This window comes from Coenobita brevimanus, chromosome 1, assembly GCF_032717465.1.
Source record: "Coenobita brevimanus isolate Jiangsu-jjx chromosome 1, ASM3271746v2, whole genome shotgun sequence".
Classification (NCBI taxonomy): Eukaryota; Metazoa; Arthropoda; class Malacostraca; order Decapoda; family Coenobitidae; genus Coenobita; species Coenobita brevimanus.
This window is the reverse complement of record NC_136954.1, coordinates 3,675,000-3,689,346: the sequence shown is the minus strand read 5'-3', so window position 1 is coordinate 3,689,346 and position 14,347 is coordinate 3,675,000. Positions and strand designations below refer to the sequence as shown.

The window sequence follows — 14,347 nt, the reverse complement described above, 5'->3', positions numbered from 1 at the left end:
AGAGAGCACGTGGTGTTGTAATGGAGGGGGAAGGTGGGGAGGAACCACTCCCCAGCATGTCTTATGCTCCTCAATATTCCCCTATTTCATCCCCACAGCCCCCTAATGTTCCTCAAGGCCGTAAAGGTAAGGGAAAGGGAAAGGGTAAAGGCAGAGGGAAGAGGAGTGACAGTGGGGAAGCCCTCCGCACTCCTTCTACCCCACCTCCCCAACCAGGATCTCCTCCCCACCCAGACGAAGGCGGTGATGGGGATGATGGGGACGAGGGATTTGTGTCGTGGGATTGGGAGGATGGGAGTGATTTTTCTCCCCTCATTCACCCCTTCACTGAGCAGGGGCGATCTGACTGCATTGCTCCAGGAATTCACCGTAATTCCACCAGGTTGGATTTTTTCCACCTGTTTTTCAGTGAGGCATTTGTTGATCAGATTGTATACCAAACAAACCTGTTTCCAAGCGCCCAGCGCCGAGAGAGTGAAAGATTGGGAACAAGGAGTAGGCATTCTATCATCTATGATTACCCTGTCTCCCTTCCAGAAATGTTCTTATTTTTTGCCCTGGTCCTTTTGATGGGTATTATAAGAAAGAATAGAATTCCTGCTTACTGGACTAGGGACCCTGTTATGTTTACCCCAATATTTGGTCAAGTGATGAGCCGTAATCGGTTTCAACAAATTCTAAGTTGCCTCCATTTCTATGATGCTCATGACCCTGCAAACGCAAACAACACTGATAAAATGAGGCGAATTAGGTTGGTCTTTGATCACCTCAGGCAAACCTTTCGTTCCTCATTCTATCCCTATAGAGACCTCGTCATAGACGAGAGTCTCGTGTTGTGGAGAGGCAATATTTCATTCAGACAGTATATACCCAGCAAAAGGCACCGTTTTGGGTTCAAGATCTTTGTTATGTGCGACTGTAGGACTGGATACGTGCAAGACATAGTCTTGTACACCGGTGCACAGACAGACATAATAGAAGATCGAAGTATTGGACTGTCGGGAGCAGTGGTAAAGACGATGATAGAAGACTACCTTCATCGTGGTCACGTTCTCTACCTCGACAATTGGTACACTAGCCCTCTTCTCGCTCGTTATTTTCACACGCATGAAACGGGAGTCTGTGGAACCGTAAAGGTGAACCGGCGTCACATGGCCAAGGTAGGGTGGAAACTTGCAAGGAATGAGGTTGTCTTCTTCAAAGCCAACAACATCCTTGCAACAATGTGGAACCACAACAGAGAAGTAAGCCTCTTGTCCACGGTTCACTGCCCCTTGATGCACCGTACTGATTCCGTAGATTACCGTAGCGAGAGCAGGCGTCGTGTTTGAAAACCTGAGTGTGTTATGGATTACAATATAAACATGCGCCTCGTGGACCAGTCAGACTCCTTGATATCGACGGTAGAGTGTGCCAGGACCACGATGAAGTGGTATAAAAAACTGTTCTTTCACTTGCTAGATATCTCTGCCCTGAATTGCCACCACCTTCACGCCATGACAACAGGAGTTCAGGAAACATTTGAAGGGTTTGTGAGGGAGCTCACAAGAGAAATCTTTGCAAAGTATGCTGTTGAAAGGCCCCAACATCGCACCCGCACTGCCCATATTGCCCAAACTCCCCAGAGAATATCCGGCCGCCATTTCCCCACTCCTATCCCTCCCCAGCCAAACAGACCTAGGCCCCAACGCAGGTGTCACGTGTGCAGTAATTCCCAGGTGAGACTCACGACACAGAGGAAGGACACCCGCTATGAGTGCGTGCAGTGTGACGTGGGTCTCTGTATTCACCCATGTTTTAGTGAATATCACACGTTGATGCAATTTTAGTATGGTGTGAATGCGAAAGGACGCAGAAATTATGAGGTAAATGCGACAGTCAGACGCTCAGTGAAATTATCAGTCATGCTGATCTCCAAATATTAGTATAAAGTGCATACGGGTAGAACATAAGTGAAAACATTGTATGTAAGTATATAAATCTGCCCTAAGTTGAAACTTACATAGCGAGGGTTTTATGATGCGATATTCTGTCGCTCAGTGCAATAAATACGGCCCGTAATTATATAATTATTATTATTGGAAATTCTTACGGGTATAATATAAGTTCAAATTATTGTAAGTGCTGATATATATTCTAAGTCAAATATTCATAGCGTGTGTATAGAGATGCGATTTCCTGACGCTCAGTTGAATGAATAAGGCACGTATTAGTCAAAATAAAAGTCAGCAAGTGATAAAGTGAATAATTAGTATATAAGTGTGTGAGTGAATTAGTATATAAGTGTGTGAGTATTATGTTTGTCGAAACATTCCTTAAGTAGGGTATTTTCATGCGATATTCTCACGCTCACTTGAATAAATAATGGCAGTAAGTATGTACAGTGCATTATAGGGGTGTAAACGTGTGTAATGTAAGTGGGAAATTATAAGTGGAGTGAATAAATAAAGTAGATGATGAAACACGAGTGTTTGAGATCGTGGTTGCTACGTGAATATGCGCTAGCTTATCGCTAAATGCCCTCGTAATGAATGAAAATAATTGAAAACCTTTACAGTGGTGGAGGAAAGGTTCTATGTAAAGGGGAAAATAATTGGAAAGTGATAAAACAATTTAGTATGTTGAAATACGAGTCATAGCGAGTGTGCTTACTAAGCTGATGTGCGCTATAATTATGCTGCATGTCATCATAATGAATGAAAACATCTGAAAACACTTGCAAACAGTTGTAATTGGTAAAATGTCATTGAAACAGAAGTATACAAGTAGAAAAAATGATAGGTTGACTCATACCAGACACTTAGCATATAGCCTATTACGCTCGGACCAAACTCGCTATGCTCGCGCGACGGTACAATGCTTATTTTTCATATATATGTGTCTGAAATCCATTATATTGTTACTGTTATTGTTTATTAGTTCAAATTCAATAAATATAGAGGTGTTGTGTGTTGTTTCTCCCATTATTCCTTACCATAGAAAACGTAAACGCATATCCAGCCCATTACAGAACAACATACCTGCCGGGAGGAACCGCACCTGTACGGACCACTTATAGACCGCGGGAACCACTTTCTCTGTGATTTTCCTTCGATTCTCGACCTAAGCGGAAGTTTTAGCAAAAAAAAAAAAATTTTCCAAAAAGGCTCGGGACTGGGGGATGTCATAGGTGCGGAAAACCTCGGGACGTGACGGGTTAAGAAGCGTTGTGGTGTGGATGTGGATGTGATTAGGAGAAACACACTGAGATGGTTTGGCCATGTGGAGAGGATGGAGAGTGTGAGACTGACGAGGAGAGTGTAAGTGAGTGAGGTGGAGGGGGAGAGAGGGAGGCGAAGGCCAAGCTTCCTTAATCTTTTCCACCTTGCTACTTTTAGCTTCCTTAATCTTTTCAACCTTATTACTTTTAGCTTCCTTAAAAAGTGGAGAGGTACAGTTACCTCCACTTCTAACGAGCACAGAAGATGGTGTGTTTGGTGAAATGTGGCACCACTGTGTTTGTTTACATCGTAGTAATAGTAAGTGAATGGGCAGACCCGGCAGAGCTTCCCCTCCGCTACAGTATCTAGTACCCACAGAAATTATGTTTTATCAAGTCATACTCTGTCTGCAAATACAAGTGTTTGCCACAATATGTATAGTGGAAGGTAGAAGGAGAAACAGAGATGCCATTGGCTCCCATTGTTTCCCTGGCAGGAGATTACTATAAGGCGAGGTGCAAAAGAGGGGAGGGGAGAAGTGTGATGGGAGCGCATGTATCGAAACTTTGTCGTGTTTCGTTTAGAAAGATGAAGGGTGTGATTATACAGATGTTCTGAGGTTATTGCTTAATCCGTATGCAATAACTTGTATTGGATGAATGTTGGCGACTTAATGTTCGTCATACAGTGTGGTGAACAAATGTAGTTAAGCATAAATGTTAGAAGGTGTGATGTTCGGTGTCTCGAAACGTGGTTCACCTGACTCTAGTGAGTGTGCGACTCAAATGCTGTAACATTTTTGTGGCTGAACCAGGGTGGCCATAAAAATGATTCGTGATTATCCATGTGACACAACGGTCGTGCCATGTTGTGCATCATCTAGTCTGTTTTACTGTGAGGAAAAACAATCATTATATTCGCAAACCATGGTATAAGTAGATATCCTGTTGCATAGGATTATAGCTACTTTGAGTGTTGGACAGCTATTGGCTTGTTGTGCAAAAATGTTGTGCAGTCATCATACTGATGGATTACATGGAGATAATGAGACACTTTATTTGCATAATAAATACATATCTTCTATTATAGTAACCGAAATAACGGTGTTACGGATGACCAGACCATAAAATTATAATGTCGCATTATTCGAGGTGCTACTTCGTTAGTCTGGATAGTTGTGACAACATCCACAAACATTGATCTTCGTATATTATATTCTCTTTAAAACATTCATATATTAGTTTTCATACAAGATCTAACACATTCAGGCCCTCCTTAGCTCCAGACGCATTATATTATTTAATCGTGTGTCTACACACACACTGTTCATCCTGAAGGACCAACATTCCTTTACCATTAATGTTTGTCGGCTGTCTGCCATTATAAACCAAGGTTTTAGTATGTAGCCACGGCTACACAAAATATATCGGTGGCGTGGTGCTGCTGGGAGAGTGTAAAATAGTCTATGTGTGTTTGTGCAGGGAGTCTGGTAATACACTTCACCGACTTAGTCACACTCATGCCAAGATAGCAGACAAAGTCGCAGTTTTCGTGACTAAACTGACTGACCATTGAAAACACTTTCACACCCCAGCAGTCTGAATGAGATCCTGTTTTCAGCCAATAGAAACATTAAGTAATACAGTGAACAAAGCAATTAAATATGTAGAGTATGGAGTGTGTTATGCACCGTGTCATTATACAGGGTTATACAGTATAACACAGCCAAGAATAAGATGGACCTACAGTAGGATAAAATTTGAGTGTTGGTGGAGCGTCCAAGTAAAGACTACTGGATTTCACGGTAGGCTAAATCATTTTCACTTAAGCTTTGCAACATTTAAATTATCTTTTCTTCTTTAAACTTTACAGGACGACTGCACTGTAAGGGTTCGTGGCACTTGCTCGCTCTAAAGCCTCCAAGCATTTTGCAGTCATTTTCCTTAACGAATTACACTCACACGGCCTTTACAATCAACAGTGTCCAACACACCCGCGGCAATAGGAACTTCACACGTCAGGGGGCGTTGTCAGGCTAAAAGTTTTCATATACATTCACAAACTTTACCTTTCATGGGACTTTCAAAACTCTCATATCTCCTTTAGGGTGATATGTTGGCTATTTCGCGAGACCGTACAAGGTAGGGTAGTGGATGTTGGAGTGGCCCTGGTGAGAGAGGATAGTGTTTGGAAACTCCCTGTACTGTTGTTTGCAGATCATACTGTGTTGTTGAGTGAAGACGAAGGGGAGCTGCAAGGCTTGGTGGATGAGTTTGGGAGTGTGTGTGAGAAACGGAATCTAAAGGTGAATGTAGGGAAGAGTAAAGTGATGGTCTTTGAGAGAGGTGAAGTCAGTGAATGTACAGCGAGGTTAAATGGTGAGGAATTGGAAAATGTGAGTACTTTTAAGTACTTGGGTAGTGTGATGAGTAAGGATGGAGGTTTGGAGGGTGAAGTGCTTGAAAGGGTACAGCAGGGAAGAAAGGTTGCTGGTTCTTTGAAAGCAGTGATAAGAAACAGGGAAGTGAGCATGGAAGTGAAAAAGTTACTACATGACAGTATTGTGATACCAACTCTAACGTACGGAAGTGAAGCTTGGACGTTGTTGGAAGGACACAAGTCAAGAGTGAGAGCAGTGGAAATGAGTTATTTAAGAGGAGCCTGTGGAGTCACATGGAGAGACAGGCTGACGAATGAGGATATAAAGGAGCGTTGTGGTGTGGAAGTGGATGTGATAGGAAGCGTTATGAGGAACACACTGAGGTGGTTTGGCCATGTGGAGAGGATGGAGGGTGAAAGACTGACGAAGAGAGTGTATGTGAGTGAGGTGGAGGGGGGAAGAGGGAGGGGGAGGCCGAGGATGAGATGGAGGGATGGGGTGGAGAGGTATATGAGAGAGGGGGGTGTGAGTTGGGAGCAGGGCAGTGAAATGGCGGGGGACAGGGCGACTTGGAGGCGATTTGTTTGTGGCCACTCCAAACGGGATTGAGGCGTCTGGCAATAGATAGAGAGATAGTATTTCGAATAAAGTTAATAAGTAGTTTACTTACATTACAAATAAGCACCATAAGCCGAACAAGAGACACAGAACAATGGCGAATAATTATTAATGAGCCAACAGACACAAGCAACAAGTTATCGTCATGGTCTTTAACCTTTTTGGCGAAATTACTCATAAATACGATTTTTAAGCTGCGTCATGCTTTACACGCAGCCAGTCGATGGCGTTGGCCTATAATGCCTTTTTACTTTTTACGACAGACGATGAAAGAGTATATTATCGCACGTTCTGGTACAAGAGCAACCTTATCAGTGTTTTTACTCGCCATAGTATATTACGGGGGCAAAAAATCACGAATTTTTTGCATAGAAGGAAACAAACTTATCAATAACTTCCTTGATAGATGAACTTGCCAACAGATGTATATTTTCGCACGTTAGGAAAAGGACACAAGCTTTATTTTCCTTTGCCAGATGATACAGGTGTACTAAATTATATATATATTTGTTTAAGTGTGGGAGAAATTGCAGTTCCGTGCCAGACAATTAGTAAGCGACAGATTTCACACGTTTAGGTATCGCACAAGGTTTACCAATATTTTTTACCAGTTGGCAGCAAACAATAACACTGCATATATGTCCACACGTCAAGGTATTGGAGTAGGATTTCTTCTCTTCTTTGCGATATAGTAAAGACAGAGTACGTACGGTATATTTCCTAACGACCACTGCGACCTTAAAATGTGCACTTGCAGCTCACTTGGATATACGGAAAAAAGTGCATGTATTTCACTCAATGTTCAAGGCTGTAACCATTATCCTTGCCTATTATTGATAAGTTAAGACATTAGGCTATATATAACTCCGCACGACCACACAGACTCACACACACACCACAAAGCCAGCCAGGAGACAGGACGTGTGTTAGGTTTGGCTTTGCATAGAGGAAGAAAAGCTGAGTGCCGAACCTTGTCATCGCCGTTGTTCTCCCTGCAGAAAAAAAAAAAAAAAAAAAATTGCGACAAGGACTTGGCCATAAGTTAGCAAATATAACCCCAACACCACAGCAAAAAATTCGTATAGTGACTGGAAGATGCACAGTATGAGTAAAAAAGCACCAGGATCATAAAGAACTACGATGCAAGCCAAAATAGATCACTTGGTTTGGGACATGAGGAATCACCATGAACCAATTATATATATATATATATATATATATATATATATATATATATATATATATATATATATATATATATATATACATAATATATATATATATATATATATATATATATATATATATATATATATATATATATATGGGAGGAAGGTAGAGTCCCGGAGGATTAGAAGTCACGTATAATTATTCCCTTGTACAAGGGAAAAGGGGAAAAAGAAGTGTGTGGTAATCATAGGGGCATTTGTCTTCTTAGTATAATAGAAAAAGTGTATGGTAGGATACTTATTGACAGAGTTAGAGAAAGAACAGAGAAATTAGTTGGAGAAGAACAGGGAGGCTTTAGGAAGGGAAGAGGTTGTGTAGATCAGATATTCATTCTTAGATCTTTAGTGGAAAAGTTTCTAGAGAAGGGAAAGAAGTTGCATGCGGCTTTCATGGATTTGGAGAAAGCATATGACAGGGTGGATAGACAAGGATTGTGGAAAGTGTTAAGAATATATGGAATAGATGGGAAGTTGTTCAATGCTGTGAAGAGTATGTACGATGGTGCGAAGGCTGCAGTGCGTGTGGATGGTGAACTAAGTGAATTTTTCTCTTTGAAAGTTGGGTTGAAACAGGGATGTGTTATGTCTCCATGGTTGTTCAATTTGTACATGGATGGGGTAATAAAAGAGGTACAAGGTAGGGTAGTGGATGTTGCAGTGGCCCTGGTGAGAGAGGATAGTGTTCGGAAACTCCATGTACTGTTGTTAGCAGATGATACTGTGTTGTTGAGTGAAGATGAAGGGGAGCTGCAGGGCTTGGTGGATGAGTTTGGGAGAGTGTGTAAGACACGGAATCTAAAGGTGAATGTAGGGAAGAGTAAAGTGATGGTCTTTGAGAGAGGTGAAGTCAGGGAATGTACAGCGAGGCTGGATGGTGAGGAATTGGAAAATGTAAGTACGTTTAAGTATTTGGGCAGTGTGATGAGTAAGGATGGAGGTTTGGAGGGTGAAGTGCTTGAAAGGGTACAGCAGGGAAGAAAGGTTGCTGGTTCTTTGAAAGCAGTGATAAGAAACAGGGAAGTGAGCATGGAAGTGAAAGAGTTACTACATGACAGTATTGTGATACCAACTCTAACGTACGGAAGTGAAGCTTGGACGTTGTTGGAAGGACACAAGTCAAGAGTGAGAGCCGTGGAAATTAGTTATTTAAGAGGAGCCTGTGGAGTCACATGGAGAGAGAGGCTGACGAATGAGGATATAAAGGAACGTTGTGGTGTGGATGTAGATGTGATAGGAAGCGTTATGAGGATCACACTGAGGTGGTTTGGCCATGTGGAGAGGATGGAGGGTGAAAGACTGACGAAGAGAGTGTATGTGAGTGAGGTGGAGGGGGGAAGAGGGAGGGGGAGGCCGAGGATGAGATGGAGGGATGGGGTGGAGAGGTATATGAGAGAGGGGGGTGTGAGTTGGGAGCAGGGCAGTGAAATGGCAGGGGACAGGGCGACTTGGAGGCGATTTGTTTGTGGCCACCCCAAACGGGATTGAGGCGTCTGGCAATATATATATATATATATATATATATATATATATATGGAGCCTCTGTGGTACAGTGGTAGAGTGTGCCTTTCGTTCACGGGTGAACCAGGGCTCGCGCCCCGCCAGGATAATAAACTTTGGGAGGGTTCACCCGGCCACGTACTGCATTGGCGGACACAAGGGGTGCTGTGGTTGAACCAGTGTCGCTCACTATAGAGTATGCTTGCACCCAGTCGGCTTGCGCGGGCCGATTACACTTGGTTCACAGACTACCACACATCCAAAGCCACTCCAACACTACAATTACACTTACAGTATAAGCACTTCTCACTATACATACAATCTCTACCAGACATCCTAAGCCACTTAGTAGAGATACATTGGCTGTGTTGTCCCGACTTCGGTCGGGATGGGCCGGTCCTGCAGTGGATACTCAAACGGCTGATGATAAATATATGTGTATATATATATATATATATATATATATATATATATATATATATCAATTGGGTAGGGGCATGAGCAACCACCTTGAACCAAAATAAACCAACTGGGTGAGTAATATGAGGGAACACCATGAACCAAACTAACCACCGGGGGTTGGGTTATGGGGATCTAACAGAATAGTTCATGAGGAGCTAATTAAGGAAGCTAGGCGAGAAACTGTTGTCTGCCCCAACCTGACAAGGATCTCTAGTCCCTTAAAGAATAGTTGTTGGCCAAGTGAAGTTAAGGTATATTTGACCAGTAGCCAAGGACTCTCACTCTGACTTCATAACAATGGCTCACTAAATATCATGCAGCCACAACTTTACATTCAAGTTGTGGGAGTGGCCCTGTTCTGTCAGATGAAACAAACCGACTCTTTGGAGAATCATCAGAAATATAGTGAAGCGGGTTGATAAGGATCCAGTCTTCACTTCTCATTTTAATATGATCCAGATTTTCTTCATTTCACGTTCTTCAGTTTGCATCTAATTTCACGCAGCTAGTCCAGTAGCAGAAAAAAAATAACGCACTGTTCTACATACTTTCCATAAGACCTCATCATGACTCACCATATTTTACTGTTAGCTATTGATATAAACTTAATTCAAGAAACAAAGATAGCAATTCTAGGTCAAGCCAGAGTAAACGGAAGAATAACTCATTCTTTACAACTTACCGAGGGGAATGGTCTCCGCCAAGACCGAAGTTGGGAAGACCGAGCGCCACCCCACCATCAGCAAGCCCATGGCCAGCCACAGCCCCCCATGCGACGTCCACATTACGCCCATGGCTGGAGGGTCAGTGTGACGATGGTGATTTAACTAAGGAACGAGTTAAAGACACTGTGGAGACACTTTATGACTTCACCAGTCGATTTCTTAACAGCGACGTTGAGGAAGTGAGCTATAAACAATGATGAAACACTTTTAAGACTTTGCCATGTGGTGTCTTACTCAAGACTGCATAGGGTTTCTTAAAACTTGTTATAAGATTTTGCAGTAGATTAAATTTTTTTATTCAATATTTAGTAAGCTTTTTTTCATTAAGAATTCTGTACGCGGCTTTCTTCATACCTTGATCCAGTTTTTAATACACGATTTTCTTAAAGCCTGTTTCAAGATTCTTGGTAGGCTATATTTTTTTCAAGATTTTTGTCAGTTTTTTTTCTCTGAGTCTATTTCAACATTTTTATGAAGACATACCCGGTACGATTCTCTTAAATCCTGTCTCAGAGTTCTGTTTACAGAATTCTAATTAAGGTTCAAGTATTTGTTATTGGACTTGCTGATAACTTCTTCCAAGAGTTAGATACCGGGTATGTCTTTCTTACTGTATGATTTCTTTTCCTGTTTCCAGATTCTGGTGTATGATTTTCTTAGAGCTGCTTCAAAATATTAGAATGTGTGTTTTTTAAGCCAATTTCAAGATTTTGGTATACAGCTTTCTTTCTGTTTCAAAGCTTTGCGGTACAATTTTCTTAGCTCACTTTACTATTATTCGATACTGTTTTCCTAGTCTGCGTTGACAGCTTGATTATAAGATACGATTTTCTTGGTCTGTTTAGAAACGTTGTATTTCTTTAGCTTGTTTAAGTATTTGCCATGTAATTTTCTTAGTGTATGAAATTTATGAAGTACTCTATCACTTGAGCTTTTGCCACGATTTTTTTTTTTTTTTTCTAGTTTCGACTTCGTTAAACAATTTCCTTTATATATTCTTGAGACGGCATAAACAAGCCCTTTTTCTAGTTTAATAGTTTGCTTTACAGTTTCCCTTGTCAGACCTCACCCGAGGGTAAGCTATCTAGCACTTCCGTCAGACTATGAAGGTCACTAAAAGCTTCTCTATATTTACTTTGCGGGGCTCAAAAAGTAATTGTGGTTGTGGTTAAACCTTAAAATATTTCACACAAAATTTTACTGAAGAATTCCGTCTTATAAAAACACTATAAAACATATAACTAGCTGAATGACTGGTTTGTGTTTGGGTTTTCAATCACTTCACAATAAATGTTTGTAGCGTTTAAGCTTTAGAAGCTCGAGAGGGATGTAAATGTAGCTGTTCGTAAGTCTGGTTTATTTCGTTGTTACTGCTCGTCACTAAGTTTTAAAGGATTTCAGAGTCAAATTATTTCTCTAACTTTTCATACGTAACCTTAGAATTTTCATAGTATTCTTTTTTTTTTTTTTACTTGAGCTTTAAAGAATTTCACAGTGTTCGTCCTTAAGTCCCTGATTTCACATTACCTTTTCGTATAAAAGTATGTTTATGTATCGGTCTCACACGAAAATCTACACGAATACTGTCAAGACTACTGGATTTCACGGTAGGCTAAATTATTTTCACTTAAGCTTTGCAACATTTAACATTATCTTTTCTTCTTTAAACTTTACAGGACGACTGCACTTTAAGGGTTCGTGGCACTTGCTCGCTCTAAAGCCTCCAAGCATTTTACAGCCATTTCCCTTTACGAATTACACTCACACGGCCTTTACAATCAACAGTGTCCAACACACCCGTGGAAATAGGAACTTCACACGTCAGGGGGCGTTGTCAGGCTAAAAGTTTTCATATAGATTCACAAACTTTACCTTTCATGGGACTTTCAAAACTCTCATATCTCCTTTAGGGTAATATGTTGGCTATTTCGCGAAACCGTATTTCGAATAAAGTTAATAAGTAGTTTACTTACATTACAAATAAGCACCATAAGCCGAACAAGAGACACACAACAATGGCGAATAATTATTAATGAGCCAACAGACACAAGCAACAAGTTATCGTCATGGTCCTTAACCTTTTTGGCGAAATTACTCAAATACGATCTTTAAGCTGCGTCATGCTTTACACGCAGCCAGTCGATGGCGTTGGCCTATAATGCCTTTTTACTTTTTACGACAGACGATGAAAGAGTATATTATCTCACGTTCTGGTACAAGAGCAACCTTATCAGTGTTTTTACTCGCCATAGTTTATTACGGGGGCAAAAAATCACGTATTTTTTGCACAGAAGGAAACAAACTTATCAATAACTTCCTTGATAGATGAATGTAACTTGCCAACAGAAGTATATTTTCGCACGTTAGGAAAAGGACACAAGCTTTATTTTCCTTTGCCAGATGATACAGGTGTACTAAATTATATATATATTTGTTTAAGTGTGGGAGAAATTGCAGTTCCGTGCCAGACAATTAGTAAGCGACAGATTTCACACGTTTAGGTATCGCACAAGGTTTACCAATATTTTTTACCAGTTGGCAGCAAACAATAACACTGCATATATGTCCACACGTCAAGGTATTGGAGTAGGAGTTCTTCTCTTTTTTGCGATATAGTAAAGACAGAGTACGTACGGTATATTTCCTAACGACCACTGCGACCTTAAAATGTGCACTTGCAGCTCACTTGGATATACGGAAAAAAGTGCATGTATTTCACTCAATGTTCAAGGCTGTAACCATTTTCCTTGCCTATTATTGATAAGTTAAGACATTAGGCTATATATAACTCCGCACGACCACACAGACTCACACACCACAAAGCCAGCCAGGAGACGGGACGTGTGTGCTGGGCAATCCCCAGGTCCTGTCCTCCTCACTTACTATTTTTTAACCAGCCCATACCGCACTGACCGGGCTAATGTATGGCCCGGCCTGCACTATATGTGCAGGAAATCTTCGAACGAACGAACGAACACACAGACTCCCAGTTACGGGTGCGAGTGTAGGGATGGGAGGTGTATATGTGCATTGATTTTTAACACTTTCAGATAATCAAGCTATTTCTTCGTGCCACTGAATTGTAGACAATGACGGTATAATTTCGCTTGTACATATACTCGTGCAGTTCCCAGCAACGGATGAGGATAGAGCCAAATCGTATATATTTCAGCACAAGGTACAGGACACCAGTTTCAAACATTTCTCAGTGAAGACAGGTGACATTAGTCTATTTAGCTCCGCACAAACACGTATAACTCCCATCAGGGGTGTGTATGTGGGTGTGAGGACGAGAAAGACTTCGCGCCCACGTGGATGGTTAGAAACGGGAGCTACACACACACGCACCTACACATCCGAGGCGATACTGGTTCTCTCTCGCTCCCGAGCCTCCCTGATAAGTTCCCCGCCATGTTTCCCTGCCCCCGTTCTCCCCTCCCCTGCAACACCCAGGCCCGACCGCCAGCTGTCTGTCCTCCCTGTCAGCCGTACGACAAGCAAAATACTACCTCACTTTACCCTCCCCGTAACTTCTTCACTCCCTGACACACAGTAGCAAAAAGGGCTTCGTTTCACCACTTCCTCAGTTATTTTTTCTGAGCATTACACATCACTATCAACTCCTATGTCGTCCAAGAACAAACGTAGATATTAAAAAGGTATAAATAAGACACTTCAGTTGTATTATGCAAAATATATCTCTGACACAAGTGATACAAAAATCCATGCCAACTCGAATGGCTAGATTTTTTATTTTTTGCAACTTCACTTAATACTACGTCGTCTTGCCCTTACTAACGTTCTCGGACCCGTTTTCAATGAGGCGTAGGGGTCTTTGTACCTCTTCCTTAGCGATTTATTTTCCATGTTTATTTTCCATATTTACTTCCATATTTATTATCCATATTTATTTTCCATATTTATTTCCATATTTATTTCCATGTTCATTATCCATATTATCCATATTTATTTTTCATATTTATTTTCTATACTTATTTTCATATTTATTTTCCAAATTTATTTCCATATTTCTTTTCCATATTTTTCCGTACTTCTTCCTTAGCGATTATTTTTGCATATTTTACGATACCACTGTCTTGTATGTTATTTCCATGGCCTTAATTTCGCCACAGTTTGCACCTGTAATATACAAGAGAAAACTGATGTGCATACTCGTGGAAATTGATGTGCATACTAGGGGCAACTGATGTGCATATTAGAGGAAATTGATGTGCA

The 14,347-nt window shown here is 41.2% G+C and overlaps 1 protein-coding gene across 1 annotated transcript in view; it reads right to left on the bottom strand.

Annotated features, from left to right (window-relative positions):
• The window catches only part of LOC145412580 (glutamate receptor 1-like), a 165,501-nt gene extending 155,330 nt beyond the window's left edge, over nucleotides 1–10,171 (bottom strand). The window contains exon 1 of the mRNA XM_080282522.1: nucleotides 10,069–10,171. Coding sequence (XP_080138648.1) covers nucleotides 10,069–10,171 — 103 coding nt within the window. The remainder of the gene's footprint in view (nucleotides 1–10,068) is intronic.
• Nucleotides 10,172–14,347: the final 4,176 nt, after the last annotated feature.